This window comes from Diaphorina citri, unplaced genomic scaffold (genome assembly GCF_000475195.1).
Source record: "Diaphorina citri unplaced genomic scaffold, Diaci psyllid genome assembly version 1.1 scaffold26, whole genome shotgun sequence".
Taxonomy (NCBI): Eukaryota; Metazoa; Arthropoda; class Insecta; order Hemiptera; family Psyllidae; genus Diaphorina; species Diaphorina citri.
This window is the reverse complement of record NW_007377464.1, coordinates 399441-419116: the sequence shown is the minus strand read 5'-3', so window position 1 is coordinate 419116 and position 19676 is coordinate 399441. Positions and strand designations below refer to the sequence as shown.

The 19676-nt window shown below is 40.6% G+C and overlaps 1 protein-coding gene, 1 long non-coding RNA gene and 1 other non-coding gene across 3 annotated transcripts; all 3 read left to right on the top strand.

Moving 5' to 3' along the window:
- The first annotated feature begins 4137 nt into the window (after positions 1-4137).
- Positions 4138-4209, top strand: Trnaa-ugc. Its single transcript has one exon. It is a non-coding gene; the product is annotated as a tRNA-Ala (tRNA).
- Positions 4210-5335: 1126 nt separating this feature from the next.
- On the top strand, positions 5336-6042 carry LOC113467951. Its single transcript, XR_003391856.1, has 2 exons — positions 5336-5572; positions 5812-6042. It is a non-coding gene; the product is annotated as an uncharacterized LOC113467951 (long non-coding RNA).
- A 3821-nt stretch (positions 6043-9863) lies between these two features.
- Positions 9864-19450, top strand: LOC103510398 (peptidyl-prolyl cis-trans isomerase G-like; the record flags this gene model as incomplete). Its single annotated transcript, XM_026824399.1, has 9 exons — positions 9864-10022; positions 12576-12671; positions 13520-13649; positions 14078-14102; positions 15586-15739; positions 16278-16488; positions 17042-17711; positions 17880-18358; positions 18617-19450. Coding segments are annotated over 9 exons (2028 nt in total), but the record flags the coding sequence as incomplete, so codon positions are not given.
- Positions 19451-19676: the final 226 nt, after the last annotated feature.

The window sequence follows — 19676 nt, the reverse complement described above, 5'->3', positions numbered from 1 at the left end:
TTTCTGTCAGTCCGTGTTTTTTGTTTCATTTTCATCAGATCACTTGTTCTAATGAGCATATGTCTCGAGTTTATTCTCAACTTTCTCCCTCGTTCCTCTTCATCCTAACCTTTCTCCTCCTCCTCCTCCTCCTCCTCCTACCTCTTCCTTTTTTTCTCTTTCTCATTCTTCTTTTCCTTTGGCTTGTCATGTAACTGTAGTTGTAGACGACATGTCCTCATATGTGAGCTTTGAGGGTACTTGGCTTCACATCTTTCATGGAAACAGAGTAGGTGCTGTGTGCTCTAGCCTACTAGATAATTCGAACAAGGATTGGATTATTGAGTCATGGGACTCATAAGTTGTTGTTTTTTTTTTTTTTTTTTTTTTTTTGGGCTAAAACTTCTCCTCCCTCTTCCTTTTTTTCTCTTTCTCATTCTTCTTTTCCTTTGGCTTATGATGTAATTGTAGTTGTAGACGACATGTCCTCATATGTGAGCTTTGAGGGTACTTAGCTTCACATCTTTCGTGGAAACAGAGTAGGTGCTGTGTGCTCTAGCCTACTAGATAATTCGACCAAGGATTGGATTATTGAGTCATGGGACTCGTAAGTTGTTGTTGGTTCCCCCCCCCCTTTTTTGGGCTAATACTGAGCCAGAACATTTGCTATGGCCTAATATCGGGCCAGAACATTCATGGACAGCCGTGTCGAGTTTTGGGGCTCTCGTCAGCATTTCCTAACTCAAGTCCAGTTCTTGGTTCTACTCAGTACTCACTTTAAGCTCAGCGAAAAGTTCCTGTAGCGCTGATGCATACCAACAAAACACTTTTGGAATATTATTACCTCGTAGGCAGGCACCTGCTGTATCATCATGGATTCGTGTCACAAATGACTCTAGGGCTATGGGGTGCTCATATTAATGTTTAAATTTCCTTTATAAGCATAATGGACTCCGAGTTTATTACAGTCAAACATGTTATTTTTATTTTCTCCTCTGTCTGGACTAGAGGGGGGGCTACCCTTTTACCCTTTGTGTTCCAAAACATATTATTAGCAGGAACAATATTGATATGAACTATTATTTTGTTTTTGTTTTCATCCCCAAAATATAGTCAGTGTTTCTTAATTAGTTTGGCCCGCGGAACCCTTTTCAAAAGGTGAACATTTTTGCGGAACCCTGAACTTTCAAGATTGCACCCCCTCTCTCCCGTTTCTCTCTCTCTCTCTCCCCCTCCCTCCCCCCTCCCCTTTTTTTCTCTCTGCCTCCTCGTTTTTATCTTTTCCACCCTAGGGTCCCTAGGGCAGTGTTTCTTAATTAGTTTGGCCCGCGGAACCCTTTTCAAAAGGTGAACATTTTTGCGGAACCCTGAACTTTCAAGATTGCACCCCCACCCCCACCCCCCTTATTATAAAAATACAAGTTTTTTTTATATAACAACATTTTATTTTTATTTATTACTATTGGAAGAGTGGTATTTCTGAATGCTTTTTTGCATGCAGAAATACCGTTTGAAACTGCATTTTATCTAGTGTATGATTTTTCCAAAATATCTCGCGGAACCCTTGCCGTTCCTTTATGATAGTACTTTGCTTAGCGATATTACTTTGCTTAGTTGTGTACTAATTAAACTGCTGATAAAGGAAAATGATTGACTTGAGCTTGAGCTGCGATTTTATTAGTTTTTTTTTTTACAAAAGATAATGATGAGATTATTAGGCACTTTTCTATATGTTGTTAATCAGGCCCGCATTTACCGCTTTGGGTGTATGGGTCTAACGGTCCGCTTCAATGCTGCTAGGCCCTAGCTAGGGTAAAGGGACTCTTGAGTCCTATCTGTTTCATTAAAGTCCCAAGTATAATATGTTTATCCAATTTAGTTTAATACATATTGTTCTATTCTTCATGTTGAAAGGTACTTTGGGGTTCTGCGTAAGCACATACTTGTTAAACGTCAAAAAATGGACCAAAATAAAGTAAACTTGGGGGTAAGGGTAACCTAATTTGTGAAAAACATGTTTTTCATCAAGCTAGTACCTATAGGCTTTGGAAGTTGTGAATAACAATCAAGCTGCATTGGATTTTCCATGACTTCACAATATTGTTGTTCATGTCGTTCGTCAGTTGTCTTTGTTGTTCAAAAAGTTCAAGAGTACAAAGCTCAAAGGTCGGAATCAGAATATGAATATGCTGTTAACAGTGAGTGAGTGAGAGAGAGAGGAGTGTGTGTGTGTGAGTGAGAGAGAGAGGAGTGTGTGTGTGAGAGAGTGAGAGAAAGGGGGCGGGGTTATCAATAAAATGTTGATTTGAAATTCCAACTTGTGTAGTTACTTTTGCAATTTGCAAAGGTCGTTGTTAATCAATTCCCATGTCTACACAGGTGAGAGAGGTAGATTCGTAGAAGCTTAACCCAGCTTTTAGGGCTGTCTAGCCCCTATCTCTAAGCCTCAGATTGTGCTTTTTGTGTATGAGAGAGAGAGAGGGGAGAGAGAGAGAGAGGGAGAGAGAAAGAGAGGGAGAGAGAAAGAGAGGGAGAGAGAAAGAGAGGGAGAGAGAAAGAGAGGGAGAGAGAAAGAGAGGGAGAGAGAGAGAGAGGGAGAGAGAGAGAGAGGGAGAGAGAGAGAGAGAGAGAGGGAGAGAGAGAGAGAGAGAGAGAGAGAGAGAGAGAGAGAGACTTTAATGTTTTGTTAGGTTTTTATGTTTTCGTTATGGCTATTGTTTGGTTTGTGTTCGGCTTGTTAGTGCACCTCGATGGGATAAAGCGGCTGCTCAAATGACAATCCTGCCCGAAATATATCAACTCGTCTGTCCTTTTATCTATAGTCTTGTTTTTTAACGTCTATTAGATAGGGGACAGTCCGTAATACTTATTTGTGTTTGCCCTGAAAATGCCCAGTGTGCCTCGAAAAAGTTTTTTCACTCTATGTTAATGTGGAGCAATATTGAACTATTGAGCTGAAGCTGATTTTCGTATTTCAGTGTGACCTGAGAAAGCTTTCTTGCTCTAAATATTACCTTAAGTGGAATCCTACCCGTTAAAACCTTAAAAAAAATGTTGACTCAGCACCTAAATGGGAAGTATTTCTGAAGTTTGAAGTTGCGTGAATATTTATCCAGTATGAACTTTTTCAAGTCGCGTATGAATATCAAACTCCATACCCGGTGAATAATCATGGGCATGATACACCCTAGGAAATGTAAGTATCACACATAGCTGACTCAAAACCCACCGTGTATGGACAAATGTGACAAACTGTCAGAAGACATTTGATTGTGTTCGAAATCCGCTCGACCCCGTAGAAGACATTTGATTGTGTTCGAAATCCGCTCGACCCCGTAGTATGTCTCTCTTATCGCCCACATCTGACGAGAGACATACTACGGGATGGGCATGCTACTACAAAGACCACATGCGTCTAATGTAGCAGTTGTTTCATTGCTACGAAATAAAAAAGGCGGTGAAACATTCATCTGAAAAAAAAGCAACTCAAATGTTCAAAATCTAGAGAATCAGCTCATTCACCTCAGAAACAGAAAGTCAGAAACTAAACAGCTTACATATATAAATAAGAGTCAATGCTGCATCCGCCCTAGAGTTTAAGAATTCTGCAAAGAATTTTCCTTGTGTTTTTATCATTACATATTATTTTATTTTCTAATCTTTCAAGGCAGGTGGGGGTTTTTCCAGTGTTTTACACAAAATGTTGACGACCCCTGGCCTGGCCTTATTGTTCTTATCTACAAATTCTACAACGATGAGTTGATCACTAGCGAGTAGGTTGAGCTCTCGGAGTGTTATCTGCTGAGGTTTTCGCGGAAAATAAGCTGTTTTCCGCGAATTGGATGTTCATATTTCATTTCGTGGTATTGGCGGAGCGGTTAGATTGTTTACTTGCGGACGGAAAAACTGTGGGAAAACACTCATCTCGGAAAAATGTACATAAACAAATAGAAAATACCAAACACTTTATCTATTCATATTGTCAGGGCTTAGCCTAGCAGCTTTCTTGTTCCTGAAAGAAAAAGGACCGGATAACATACAATATTAAGGAGCGCGGTAGCGCTCCGCCCCGCCAAGTCAAGAAAGTTTGACCGCGCTATTACAATAGTATGAGAGGAAAATCCCAAAGAAAGGAGGTAAAACCGTTTCGGCGACAAAGCTCCCATGGCGTAGTGGTCACTGCGCTCGCCTTGCAAGCGGGAGACCCGGGTTCGATTCCCGGTGGGGTCAAGAAATTTGTATCATCCAAATGATTGATTCCGTGACTGGCTGTTGCGGGGCCCACTCAGCCTCGTGAGGAAAGGGTCAAGAAATTTGTATCATGCAAATGATTGATACCGTGACTGGCTGTTGCGGGGCCCACTCAGCCTCGTGAGGAAATAGTAGCTATGACATGTAAATGCGCATAGCGACCGGTGCCAGCATGGTAGGTAAACATTGGTTGTTAGGATTATTGAGAATCAAGAAATTTGTATCATGCAAATGATTGATTCCGTGACTGGCTGTTGCGGGGCCCACTCAGCCTCGTGAGGAAAATCCAAGAAATTTGTATCATGCAAATGATTGATTCCGTGACTGGCCGTTACGGGGCCCACTCAGCCTCGTGAGGAAAATGAGTAGTATGACATATGAATGTGCATAGCAACAGGTACCAGCATGGTCAGGTAAACATTGGATTTTAGGATTATTGAGATAGGTATTGGGAAAATCCTACAATGCTGCACTGAGCACCAAAGTTGTGACATAATAACACAAAGAAACTGCATTTATTTATAACGTTTCGGCAACAAAACGGTTTCGGCTACCCGCCTTCTGACATTACCTTCACCCAGTCTGAGTGGGGCCGGGAAAAGCCAGCATCACGGGATCACCCATCCGAACAGCGCACACTAACCTTAGCTGCAGTAATCCATGGGGAACTGGCGCATTAAACTTGCTATCGCCGCTAGCCATTGTTGTTTTTTTTTTTTTCGTTCTTCTTCTTCTTCCTCCTCTTCTTCTTCTACCTTGCTTCCAGATTTTTTTGCTTTCCTTACCCTATAGCAGTTAGCGGGATTTCGACTGCTTTTTCAATGGGATAGGGAAAGTCGTGTGATATTCACACCAGATTTTTTTTTTCTTTCTCCATTTCGGTAGTTCTGACGGCCTACAAACTACAATAAGTAATTATTTACTTCAACATATTTCATGTCTTTAGTGTAACTTTATTTTCTGTTTATTGTGTTATCGGTATATCACTTAAGTGTTCAATGTTATGTTAGATATAACGCCTCAGCAAAAATCAAACCCGGGCCAAACAGATGTCGATCGGACGCAAGAAATTCAACATGGATCCCAAGAAGGGGATCGATTTTTCTTTCTCCATTTCGGTAGTTCTGACGGCCTACAAACTACAATAAGTAATTATTTACTTCAACATTATTTCATGTCTGTAGTGTAACTTTATTTTCTGTTTATTGTGTTATCGGTATATCACTTAAGTGTTCAATGTTATGTTAGATAACGCAAATTCCTAGGTGACACCTTTTTTTCCCATCTGTTCCGAAAATCAACAATATGTTATATTATGTTATCTTTATTTGTACTAAACAAGGTGCCAACTCCATTTCAGTAGTTCTGACGGCCTACAAACTACAATAAGTAATTATTTACTTCAACATTATTTCATGTCTAGTGTAACTTTATTTTCTGTTTATTGTGTTATCGGTATATCACTTAAGTGTTCAATGTTATGTTAGATAACGCAAATTCCTAGGTGACACCTTTTTTTCCCATCTGTTCCGAAAATCAACAATATGTTATATTATGTTATCTTTATTTGTACTAAACTAGGTGCCAAAACCTGCGCGAACGACCTTATGAGTGTTAAAGCACCTCATGAGGTGCCAACAAGATAAATTAGTTGCTTTACTTTTTTCTACTAATTCGTTTCTCCTAATCTAGCTTAAAATTTTAATTTTCTTATAATTTCCCTTTTTTTTTAAGTCGAGCTTTAATGTTTTGTTAGGTTTTTATGTTTTCGTTATGGCTATTGTTTGGTTTGTGTTCGGCTTGTTAGTGCACCCATCTGTTCCGAAAATCAACAATATGTTATATTATGTTATCTTTATTTGTACTAAACAAGGTGCCAAAACCTGCGCGAACGACCTTATCAGTGTTAAAGCACCTCATGAGGTGCCAACAAGATAAATTAGTTGATTTACTTTTTTTCTACTAATTCGTTTCTCCTAATCTAGCTTAAAATTTTAATTTTCTTATAATTTCCCTTTTTTTTTAAGTCGAGTAACGCAAATTCCTAGGTGACGCCTTTTTTTCCCATCTGTTCCGAAAATCAACAATATGTTATATTATGTTATCTTTTGTACTAAACAAGGTGCCAAAACCTGCGCGAACAACCTTATCAGTGTTAAAGCATCTCATGAGGTGCCAACAAGATAAATTAGTTGATTTACTTTTTTTCTATTAATTCGTTTCTCCTAATCTAGCTTAAAATTTTAATTTTCTTATAATTTCCCTTTTTTTTAAGTCGAGCTTTAATGTTTTGTTAGGTTTTTATGTTTTCGTTATGGCTATTGTTTGGTTTGTGTTCGGTTTGTTAGTGCACGGTTTTGTTGTTTGTTGCGTACGAGTATGTGTTATACATGTTGATATTGCGTTGATTGTTACTGATATGTTCGATGCTTGTTCTGGATGTTTTTTTTTACTTTTAATCTAACATTTTTTCGCACTTTTTCCTTCTATTTTTCATCCCTAGACTTAGGTGCATTCTTCAACATGTGTGATTCCTAAACTCTATCCAATTTGGTTGTAGATTTTTTTGCCCGTTTTGACCGCTTTTAAACCTAGCAGTTAGAAATTTTTACTTTTAATCTAACATTTTTTCGCACTTTTTCTTTCTATTTTTCATCCCTAGACTTAGGTGCATTTTTCAACATGTGTGATTCCTAAACTCTATCCAATTTGGTTGTAGATTTTTTGCCCGTTTTGACCGCTTTTAAACCTAGCGGCTAGAAATATCAAAAAAGTTATTGCCGAATACCCCGCAAAACCTTACCTAAAACTTCCCAATAATCATTCAATAGGATAAATAAGAGAGTTGTGTGATGTTCTCTCCAAATTTTTATTATTACTTTATGTCATACCTATTGCTTTTTTATAAAGGAATTTCGCAGTTAGAAATATCAAAAAAGTTATTGCCGAATACCCCGCAAAACCTTACCTAAAACTTCCCAAAAAGCATTCAATAGGATAAAAAAGAGAGTTGCGTGATGTTCTCTCCAAATTTTTATTATTACTTTATGTCATACCTATTGCTTTTTTATAAGGGAATTTCGTCCAATAGGATCCAAAGGTTTGGATGTCAAATCAAATTGGATTCCGTCTTAGAATCACGCCTGAAGATGAACAACTCCTTCTGACTACAATTTCACATTGATTCGTGAATGTTCATTCTCTTCTTCCGTCTTAGAATCACGCCTGAAGATGAACAACTCCTTCTGACTACAATTTCACATTGATTCGTGAATGTTCATTCTCTTCTGTCAAATCAAATTGGATTCCGTCTTAGAATCACGCCTGAAGATAAACAACTCCTTCTGACTACAATTTCACATTGATTCGTGAATGTTCATTCTCTTCTTGAAATATATGTTGATTTATTTCTTTTTTCTCAATGTTACACGGCACAAAATAATAAGTACAGTTAGGGTTTAAAGATTAAACTGCTAACACCCAATGGTGAAATGTGTAAATATTACGTACAAGTAACTTGTAAACTAATCTTACTGTATTGTAAATAGAAAAGTATATAAGTATAGGAAATTGAATAGTTATATTTTATGTTAGGCATTTTTCTATTTAGAATTGCTCCTCTGTATGTATTTTGTATTATACATGGTCAATAAATATTACGTACAAGTAACTTGTAAACTAATCTTACTGTATTGTAAATAGAAAAGTATGTACCTATAGGAAATTGAATAGTTATATTTTATGTTAGGCATTTTTCTATTTAGAATTGCTCCTCTGTATGTATTTTGTATTATACATGGTCATATTTGATAAATACTCGTATATAAATAAAAAAGATAATAATTATGTTTATTTGCAGATTGGTCTTTTCTTTATTGATTTTTTTTAAAGAAGGTTGATAGAGAGGGTACTGTCTACAAAGGTCTTATCTTCCCAAAAGTAGAGAAAAGGAAGACGGGATAGGAAAGGAGAAGACCAGCCATTCTGAGAGCAAATTTTATTGATTGTTGTACTTAGCGGGCGGGAATCGAACCTGTGACCTAGCGCTTACAAGGCAGACGTGCTACCCTCCAAGCTAACTAGGCACACTCATAGAAAACTAATTGCATTTTCCTATTCTATTCTTTGGGGTCTAGTCGTCGAGTGGATTGGAACACATCACATGCCTTCAGGCACACGCACACTCCATTAAAGAAGGTTGATAGAGAGGGAACTGTCTACAAAGGTCTTATCTTCCCAAGAGTAAAGAGAAAAGGAAGACGGGATAGGAAACGAGAAAACCAGCCATTCTGAGAGCAAATTTTATTGATTGCTGTACTTAGTTTGGTATTGAACAAAGTGATCTTGATTTCACTCGTCTGTCGATCAGACGATCTGAGAGATCTAGGTCTGAAGCTTTTCCTGGCACACACGTTCCGACGAATAAGAAATGGGTGGTACTTATTCTGATTGACTTGATAAGCAAGTGATAATGATGAGATGAAATCATGTACTTATAGTTTGGTTTTGGTATTGAACAAAGTGATCTTGATTTCATTCGTCTGTCAGACGGTCTGAGAGATCTAGGTCTGGAAAGCTTATCCTGGCACACACGTTCCGACGAATCGGACGAATAAGAAATGGGTGGTACTTATTCTGATTGACTTGATAAGCAAGTGATAATGATGAGATGAAATCGTATTAATGCCATGATCAAAAAGGTTCAAAAGTCAAAAGCCGTTAGAGCGGGAAATTTTTCAAATGGTCAAAAAGGACGTGCTCGAACATTTAAAATTTTTGCGCCCTACCAATCTTAAAAGACGGTCTGAGAGATCTAGGTCTGGAAAGCTTATCCTGGCACACACGTTCCGACGAATAAGAAATGGGTGGTACTTATTCTGATTGACTTGATAAGCAAGTGATAATGATGAGATGAAATCGTATTAACGCCATGATCAACAAGCTGGGTCCGTCCCTCCGGGAATTTTTTAGCCCGTAGTTTATTCGATCGTGATTAGAGAAAATCAGTACCTATGTACCTATTGTAAATTGCAATGTGTATATCATACTGTTCCTTACATATTAATATGTAAATTATTATTTTTCAGTGGATTATCCAAGTCTCATTGGAACTTGATGATTACAAGCACTTTTTATTTATCAAAATTACCTTCATTCCATAACTGGGCCAACAGCCTGCCATAACTGGGCCAACAGCAAATGATCCACAATATAAAAGGAGGGTTCCACTGGCCTGCTTTTTTTTTCAACTTGAAAGTAGGTACAAAATCAAACCTTAGCCATTACTTAACCATTATCTTGTTTCCCCGTTGATGTAACTTTGTGTATTTTATTATTATGTTTAGCACGAAACACACTTCTCTCTCTCCCTTGTGTTCATTCAGATAAATGTGATTGTGTCTCTCTGTCTCCGTCTTAGAATCACGCCTGAAGATAAACAACTCCTTCTGACTACAATTTCACATTGATTCGTGAATGTTCATTCTCTTCTTGAAATATATGTTGATTTATTTCTTTTTTTCTCAATGTTACACGGCACAAAATAATAAGTACAGTTAGGGTTTAAAGATTAAACTGCTAACACCCAATGGTGAAATGTGTAAAATTTTAAACAAGTAGTCTAATTCTTCTTGCTTCTCATTCCAGGTGCCAGTGCGAGAGGTTCAGGCGGTGATAAGACTTCGGGACGTGACGAGCGGAGAAACGAATCCAGACGATCTGGACCGAGGAAACGCGACAATATACGAGGGTACACGAAATCGGGTCGAGTTATAAAAGGACGCGGTGTATTTGTAAGTTAACTTTCCTTGGTAGTAAGGTGTTCCATACTTAGGCCCGTAATTAAACCCAAGACCTTGCCAGCCTAGTTAGCTTGGTTGGTAGCGCGTCTGCTGTGCAAGCGCTAGGCCGCGGATTCGATTTCCGCCCGGAGCAAATTTTATCCTGAACGGATAATGTTCGTTCTCGGAAGGTCTGGCTTTCTCCTATCCTGTCTTCCTTCTCTCTTAGATTTCGGGACGATAAGACCTTAGCAGTTACAGTTCCCTCTATCAAAACTAAAGTCCTGAGAATAGTCCTGAGAATAGTAACATAGTGAACTTTTTCTAGGTTTTTCAAAACTAAAGTCTTGAATAGCGGCCGAACCGTACATTTTTCGGGGTTCGGCCCTAAGAGACTTTTGATCTACATTTTATAAAGAACCTCTCTGCAAAGTTTGATTGACTTGGGCCGAAAACTAAAGTCCTGAGAATAGTCCTGAGAATAGTAACATAGTGAACTTTTTCTAGGTTTTTCAAAACTAAAGTCTTGAATAGCGGCCGAACCGTACATTTTTCGGGGTTCGGCCCTAAGAGACTTTTGATCTACATTTTATAAAGAACCTCTCTGCAAAGTTTGATTGACTTGGGCCGAAAACTAAAGTCCTGAGAATAGTCCTGAGAATAGTAACATAGTGAACTTTTTCTAGGTTTTTCAAAACTAAAGTCTTGAATAGCGGCCGAACCGTACATTTTTCGGGGTTCGGCCCTAAGAGACTTTTGATCTACATTTTATAAAGAACCTCTCTGCAAAGTTTGATTGACTTGGGCCGAAAACTAAAGTCCTGAGAATAGTCCTGAGAATAGTAACATAGTGAACTTTTTCTAGGTTTTTCAAAACTAAAGTCTTGAATAGCGGCCGAACCGTACATTTTTCGGGGTTCGGCCCTAAGAGACTTTTGATCTACATTTTATAAAGAACCTCTCTGCAAAGTTTGATTGACTTGGGCCGAAAACTAAAGTCCTGAGAATAGTCCTGAGAATAGTAACATAGTGAACTTTTTCTAGGTTTTTCAAAACTAAAGTCTTGAATAGCGGCCGAACCGTACATTTTTCGGGGTTCGGCCCTAAGAGACTTTTGATCTACATTTTATAAAGAACCTCTCTGCAAAGTTTGATTGACTTGGGCCGAAAACTAAAGTCCTGAGAATAGTCCTGAGAATAGTAACATAGTGAACTTTTTCTAGGTTTTTCAAAACTAAAGTCTTGAATAGCGGCCGAACCGTACATTTTTCGGGGTTCGGCCCTAAGAGACTTTTGATCTACATTTTATAAAGAACCTCTCTGCAAAGTTTGATTGACTTGGGCCGAAAACTAAAGTCCTGAGAATAGTCCTGAGAATAGTAACATAGTGAACTTTTTCTAGGTTTTTCAAAACTAAAGTCTTGAATAGCGGCCGAACCGTACATTTTTCGGGGTTCGGCCCTAAGAGACTTTTGATCTACATTTTATAAAGAACCTCTCTGCAAAGTTTGATTGACTTGGGCCGAAAACTAAAGTCCTGAGAATAGTCCTGAGAATAGTAACATAGTGAACTTTTTCTAGGTTTTTCAAAACTAAAGTCTTGAATAGCGGCCGAACCGTACATTTTTCGGGGTTCGGCCCTAAGAGACTTTTGATCTACATTTTATAAAGAACCTCTCTGCAAAGTTTGATTGACTTGGGCCGAAAACTAAAGTCCTGAGAATAGTCCTGAGAATAGTAACATAGTGAACTTTTTCTAGGTTTTTCAAAACTAAAGTCTTGAATCGCAGCCGAACCGTACATTTCTCGAAATAAATGTTCCTGACATGAGATCAAGAACACTAACCAATGATATCACATTCCACATACAGAATACCAGGGATGTACACCTTAAAAAATCTTCTATTGTGGCAGCTATGTCTGCATACAATTCATTAGAAATAAAGCCCAACATTATATCCTGAACGGACCTAGCGTCAGGTGTTGCGTTAAGTACACAGGTAACTTAAAAAGTTACCTGTGTAACGTGTAGACGCTAGTAAAAAAAAAGATGCTAGAATTGAAATCTAATAATATTGAAAACTAATAGGTAGGTAATAATATTGTTATGGGTGTGCTACGACACAGATTGTAGCAGTTGTCTCATATCGGGGTCGAGTGGATTGGAACACATCACAGGCGCTCAGGCCAGGCACACTCCATTTGTCAAAGGTCTAAAATTTAATTTGAAAAAACCATTTAGGTACTGATGAAAATTTGTAATTAAAACAATAAGTTGAAACACTCTCATTGAAAACTAATTAACTTTTCCTATTCTCGTAGGAAGCACAGTGGTAGTTCAGACAGCTCGGATAACGCGGTTACTGGTACAGACACCTCTGCCCCGCCCAAGAACTTCAACCCCATCACCGGTAGTCTGACGTCACGACTCTTTGAACTTTTTCATTAGAGCGGAAAATGGAAATTGAAATTTCGAATTTTTATAGTTTTTTTTTTTTTTTTTTTTTTTATCGGACTTCCCAGTTGACGTGGACTGTACATGAGAACATTTCTATTCTATTACAGAGATACAGAACCCCCTCTCGCAGTCGCTCGCGTAGTTTTACTCCCCCACATTGGAAACAGGCCGAGACTCGAACCATCAAACTATCTGAATTCCAGGTGAGTACTTCCACCGCGCGAAGGTCTTGATTCGATAAAGTTGGGTATAAATTCGCACACTGTGTCAAGCAGTCAAGCTGAGTCTACACTACAGCCGACCGAGCCCACCTCTGTGACTGAGTGGTCAAGAGCACTGACTCTTAACCCGGAGGTGCTGGGTTCGAATCCCGGCCAGAGCGGAAATTTTCTGACCGAAATTTTCCGTTCCTGGATAGGCAAGGATGTAAAAGAATGTGCCTTGAAGTATTGGGCGCAAAGTCAAGCTGAGTCTACACTACAGCCGACCGAGCCCACCTCTGTGACTGAGTGGTCAAGAGCATTGACTCTCAACCTGGAGGTGCTGGGTTCGAATCCCGGCCAGGGTGGAAATTTTCTGACCGAAATTTCCCGTTCCTAGATAGGCATGGGTGTAAAAGAATGTGCCTTGAAGTAATGCGAAAGCGGATTTAAGGTACATTTTTTCTTCTTTTTTTAACTACAGTCGACCGAGGTTGATTTCTGATGAAAATGATACCGGTGGGTGCTTACAAGACACTAGAGAACACACAATTCGTCCTTACTTTTCTTCTCTTATTACTATTTTTTTTTTTATTTGTATTTATTAAAGTGTTATTTACCATTTTTTCTCTTCTTTCTACAAGTAATCGGTTTGTTTCTGTTCGTAGAAATTGGAGCAGGAGAAGAAGCAGAAGGAAGAGGAAATACGATACTTACAAGACACTAGAGAACACACAATTCGTCCTTACTTTTCTTCTCTTATTACTATTTTTTTATGTGTATTTATTAAAGTGTTATTTACCATTTTTTTCTCTTCTTTCTACAAGTAATCGGTTTGTTTCTGTTCGTAGAAATTGGAGCAGGAGAAGAAGCAGAAGGAAGAGGAAATACGAAGACGCGAAGAAGCAAGAAAGAGACGGCACGAGGAGAGAGATCAGGAGTTGAGAGTGAAAATAGATGAGAGAAAGAACAAGGATGAACAGGAAGAAGAAGGAGGAGATGGGTAAGTAATAAATAACTAAGAAGACTTTGAAATTAGTCGAATTGGTCTTGATGTTTTAGTCTGGCTGTGGCTGGGGGACTTTAAACACCACATGACACGAATCACTTCTTTAATATCCCGGCTAAACCAACCACCCTTACCCCGATAGACCTCTTAGGTCGGAATCAAACGCGTGACCCAGCGCTTACAAGGCAGACGCCCTACCCTTCAAGCTAAATTGGCTGATCCCATACCGAACAAAAAATTGAAACATATTAAGGCCACTTAACCATGTAAAACTCATTCATATTTGGCTTATAAAAAAGGTTTTTTTATTTTTATTTTTTTTAAGAGGTTTGACAGAGGGAACTGTAACTGCTATGGTCCTATCGTCCCGAAATCGAAGAGAGAAGGAAGACAGGATAGGAAGAAAAAGGAGGAGAAGAAGATGGGTAAGTAATAAATAACTAAGAAGACTTTGAAATTAGTCGAATTGGTCTAGATGTTTTAGTCTGGCTGTGGCTGGGGGACTTTAAACAGTGCGCCGGAACACCACATGACACGAATCACCTCTTTAATTACCCGGCTAAACCAACCACCCTTACCCCGATAGACCTCTTGGAGAACCCAATGCAAGCTGCCACTTTTCTCGATCTCATTCGAACCCTGGAACCTCTTGGAGATGTTGACCTATCTGCTGTCACTGCTACAACAACACCACCACCACCACCAACAACAACACCACCAACAACAACAACAACAAACAGGGAACATACGAGCCTGAAATTTTCCTTAGCAAAGGTTGAGTGCGATGGGCATCCACTCGAAAAATTTTGTTTAGCCAAAACCAAATGTCAGCCCAATAGGGCTGATTGAGAGGCTGACGAAAAACGCCGACCCCGTCTAAACACGGGAAAAGGCGAAGAAAAAGAAGAAGAGGTCTTAATGTTTTATTCTTACCCCCGAGGTCACAAAGCGAGTTTAAACTCCGTTTAAATTTAAATCTCGATTAAAGCAATCTGATTGGCTGAATTTTTTAATAATCAATTAGATTGCCTAATCCGAGATTAAAACTTGAACCGAGTTTAAACTTACTTTGTGGCCCCCGGCCTCAGTGAAGTTTTTTGGCAGTATTGAATCGGAAGAAAAAACTCATCTTCCCGCAATTATCAGGAGTACAGGATAGTAGAAAGCCAATCGTTCCGAGAACGAACCTTGCTAGTTTAGTTTAGGTTAAAATTAACTCCCAGGCCGGAATCAAACGCGTGAACCAGCGCTTACAAGACAGACGCCCTACCCTTCAAACTAAATAGGCTGATCCCATACCGAACAAAAAATTGAAACATATTAAGGCCATTTAACCATGTAAAACTCATTCATATTTGGCTTATAAAAAAGGAGTTTTTTTTAAGAGGTTTGACAGAGGGAACTGTAACTGCTATGGTCTTATCGTCCCGAAATCGAAGAGAGAAGGAAGACAGGATAGTCCTAATATTTGTAACATATTCATAATAATCTACCTTTTATTGTCAAAATATTGTTAATTCACTCCCTAGGTACTACCCCACAAGTGTAGGGGCAAACAGTTGTGACTTGGTCGAAAAAGTGCTTCCTAGCCTTTTCCTATTTAGATCTAAAGGGAAGGCGTTTCTTGTCAGTCTCTTTCAGGCAGCCTTATTTGTGTCCCTGAAGACCCAAAAACAACCCCGACCCAAATTTGTGACTCGAAAAAGTACAATTACCGGGTAACACAGAAGTTACCACGTTAAAATTCGCCCCGGGCGGAAATCGAATCCGCGGCCTAGCGCTTATAAGGCAGACGCACTACCAACTAAGCTAACTAGGCTGGCACCGAATAAATACCTTATATAAAAATAAAATATTTACTTATTCTACAGTAAATATTTATTTCAATGTATCTGTTCCCCCCACCAGTGCCCCGGCAGCCAAACCTCAAAGACTTCGCCGTACCCAGGTCTCCTCAGCCGTCACTAATAGACAGGGTGGTTCAGACATCGCCCATGATAAACCGGCACCAGAAGAGACTGGCCCTGTAGATTACAACGCTTTGGATTACGATGATGAAGCGGTGAGTACATATTTTGGAAAACCAACCTCAGTGATGAAGTCGTTAACACATTGGACTTTGGATCTGGAGGTTGGTGGTTTGAGTCCAAGTCAACTCATAAAATTTATCTAGGTGTATTACTTTGGTGGACGATATTTGTGACAAGTATTTAAGTATGTTTAACACCATTGAAAATTCCTTTCTTTCTTTCTACACATTTTTGGAAATTGGACTTTGGATCTGGAGGTTGGTGGTTCGAGTCCAAGTCAATTCATAAAATTTATCTAGGTGTAATACTTTTGTGGACGATATTTGTGACAAGTATTTAAGTATGTTTAACACCATCCTTTCTTTCTACACATTTTTGGAATAGGCTGGTCAAGTGATGACTTTATGACGTAAAATGTAAAATTGGCTACACATATTGCGTGATTGGCTGATTAATTAAAACGACCCGCCGGGAATCGAACCCGAGAGCTCCGGAGTGCAAGCCTAGTGTGATACCCACTCGGCCACGTAGGTTGCTGAAATAAAGTTGAATATTCATTCCATTTTGCAGGACCCTGAAGATCCCAGGGACAGTCACCCGGCCAAGTCAAGCCAGGCCTTGGCTAAATCAAGCGGTGTTGCCGAGAACCGTAGTGATCAAATCGTAGCCACCATGCTGGCAACACTGGAGGGTCTCAATAAAGAGGCGAATGGGAGAAGAAATGAGGCTAGCAGTGATGAGGATAAGGAAAATGATAACGATAAGGCCGGGAAATTGGGAGGTAAGTATTAAGTTAGAAACACACTACTATCGCGTCACGTGAGCTCATGGGGAGTCAGAAAGATGTAGTTCAAAGTTTTCCCATAATATTGTAGGTAATTTGGTTCAGTACAGCCACACTACTATCCTTTAGGGACACGGTTAGCCCAGTTTTATTATCCCTCGTGTGCCGCGTTCATTCCTGTTTAGCACTGCTAGCCCAGTGGTAACGTGCAGTGAACTCATGAGTCAGAAAGATGTAGTTCAAAGTTTTCCTATAATATTGTAGGTAATTTCGTTCAGGACAGCCACACTACTAACCTTTAGGGACACGGTTAGCCCAGTTTTATTATCCCTCGTGTGCCGCGTTCATTCCTGTTTAGCACTGCTAGCCCAGTGGTAACGTGCTTGCTTTGCTTGCTTGCAGAGGGTTCCGGGTTCGTTTTCTTTATTCTTCCTGATTATTGTTTCATTTTCATCTTTAATTTTTTGGCACTTAGATTAGATACTTAAGCATTGTAGGATGTACTATCATGTATTATGTGCAAATAAAACATATATTCTATTCTCTCCAGATACCCTTGGAAAAGGTGACACCGACGGTCAATCCAAACCACCCCACCTGGCCCATTCCCCCTCCCCTGAAACCCGCCGTCGGGAATTAGAAGCCGTCCTACGCGCCAAGCTCCTCCTAAAAAAACAACTCGAGTTAGACGGCAAAGCCAAGTCCCGCTCTCGCTCGAAAGAGAACGTCCGACGGCGAAGGCGCACGATTTCCCGGACGTCGCTCGAGAAGAGAAAGTCGACGGCGAAAGAGGGGGAGGCGAAGAAACGGCCCGCCTCTCGGTCGGCGTCCCGGGAGAAAACGGCGAAGCGAAACCGTTCCCCTGGAGAAACGAAGGATACGGCGGATAAGGCCGATAAAGCCGACCCCGTCACTTCAACGGCGGACAAAACCTCCCCGCGGCCAGACTCGAAGCGGTCGCCTTCTCGGGAACAGACACTCGACAAAAAATCCGGGAAGGCCGAGAAGAAAGCCACCTCCAATCGGTCCCGGGACAAGTTCAAAACGACGCGCAAACACTCTCGCTCCCGGTCAGCTTCGAGAGATCGCCAGGGAAGGCTAGATCGCTCGAAAGACCGGCGGGCACGGTCACGAGATCGCTCCAGAAGACATCGGAGCGCCTCACGCTCAGTGGAGAGACGTAGGGGTCGCGATGAGAGACGAAAGCGACGAAGGTCGTCCTCGGACGATAGGAAGCGACGCCGTCGCTCTGGCTCGAGGGGAAGGCTAGATCGCTCGAAAGACCGGCGGGCAAGGTCACGAGATCGCTCCAGAAGACATCGAAGCGCCTCACGCTCTGTGGAGAGACGTAGGGGTCGCGATGAGAGACGAAAGCGACGAAGGTCGTCCTCGGACGATAGGAAGCGACGCCGTCGCTCTGGCTCGAGAAAGCGGTCTGGCTCAAGAGATAGAAAGCGCTCTCGCTCAAGAGACAGAAAACGCTCTGGCTCGAGAGACAGAAAACGCTCTGGCTCGAGAGACAGAAGACGCTCGCGGGATCGCAAGGCGGGCAAGCGACGCGATTCCCTATCTAGATCCGACGCGGAGAGACGCAAATCTCCGCGCAAATCCCCGGATAGCGAGTCCGCGTTGAAGGAGAAGCGCAGCGAGGAGGCGCGTCGGAAGTTGACGGAGCGCTTGAAGGAGCTGGAAGACAGAAAACGCTCTGGCTCGAGAGACAGAAGACGCTCGCGGGATCGCAAGGCGGGCAAGCGACGCGATTCCCGATCTAGATCCGACGCGGAGAGACGCAAATCCCCGGATAGCGAGTCCGCGTTGAAGGAGAAGCGCAGCGAGGAGGCGCGTCGGAAGTTGACGGAGCGCTTGAAGGAGCTGGATCACTGTTTGCACTTATCTTCGCGAAGGCAATTGAGTAGCGACCAGTACCGATATTATTACCGCAGTGGCGGAGTAAAAATGCTTTTTCTCTTTTACTGCAGATCGAATATAAGGAATGTTGATTTCAAAGAAAGTTATTCGTAAGATTGATTTTAAACAAGTCTAATTCTTCTTGCTTCTCATTCCAGGTGCCAGTGCGAGAGGTTCAGGCGGTGATAAGACTTCGGGACGTGACGAGCGGAGAAACGGGAGCTGGAGCGCGCTCGGGAAGCGCGCCTGAAACAGAAGAAGCGGCGCTCGGCCTCTTCTTCTGTTTCTTCGAGTGATTCGTCTTCCAGTGGTTCGGATTGATATCTGAGTGAGTGCAACAGTTGGAAACCCCGCGGTCCTAGTGTTAGGTGTTTTGAGATGAAAACCATTTGAGATTGAATTGAATTGATGTGGGTTTCGAGATATCTAATAAACCATTTGACACCTGATTTTATTAGTTTTTCCTTTACGAGTTTGTGAGTTGTCCTAGTGTTAGGTGTTTCCCACAGGTTGTCCTAGGGGTGTTGATATGACAATTTGAGATAATAAATCATTTCCTATTCGATTATTTAATAGTTTTTCCTATACAAGTACCTACGTGAAATCGACATTCTGTATTGTGGCGTAAAGGTGGCCGTTGGCATACATAAAATACAACCTGCGCTACCACACTCCTTGAAACCTGGGACAAAAAATCTAAAGGTCAAGATAGCCTATGATTTTTCTGACATTATTTTTTCGTGATTCATTTGTATTTTAGCCAAAGTCCTTTTGGAATGGGGCTTTTTTTATCTTTGTAAAACATCAGGCTAGAGTATAGGTAATATTAGTACATTTTGTTGTGCAAGCACTTGCCAGGATTTTTAAATAGCTCCCAGACATATTGCACGTTAGTAAATTTATTAATTTAATGGACCTTTTGGAAATAAATTTTCTCTCCATTGCTCGAGTATGAATAATATAAATATTTCCTGGTATTCTGGTAGATTGTATGTAACTCTTTCGTTGTTATAAAATTACCCATGTCAATAATTACAAATGCATTATAATATTTGTCTGTTTATTTTTATTGAGTACAAAATTCTATGCCTCAGCTGGGATCGAATACGACCTTCGCAGTTACAGTTCCCTTTATCGAACCTCTTCAAAAATATTGGTAATAGAAAGTAAAACTAGTGACCCAAGGTAAAAACTAGGTGTGGCCACACATGATCGACCGTCCGTCGATTGATATCGACTGACCTGTCCACACTGGCTCGATAATATAGATTTATCTC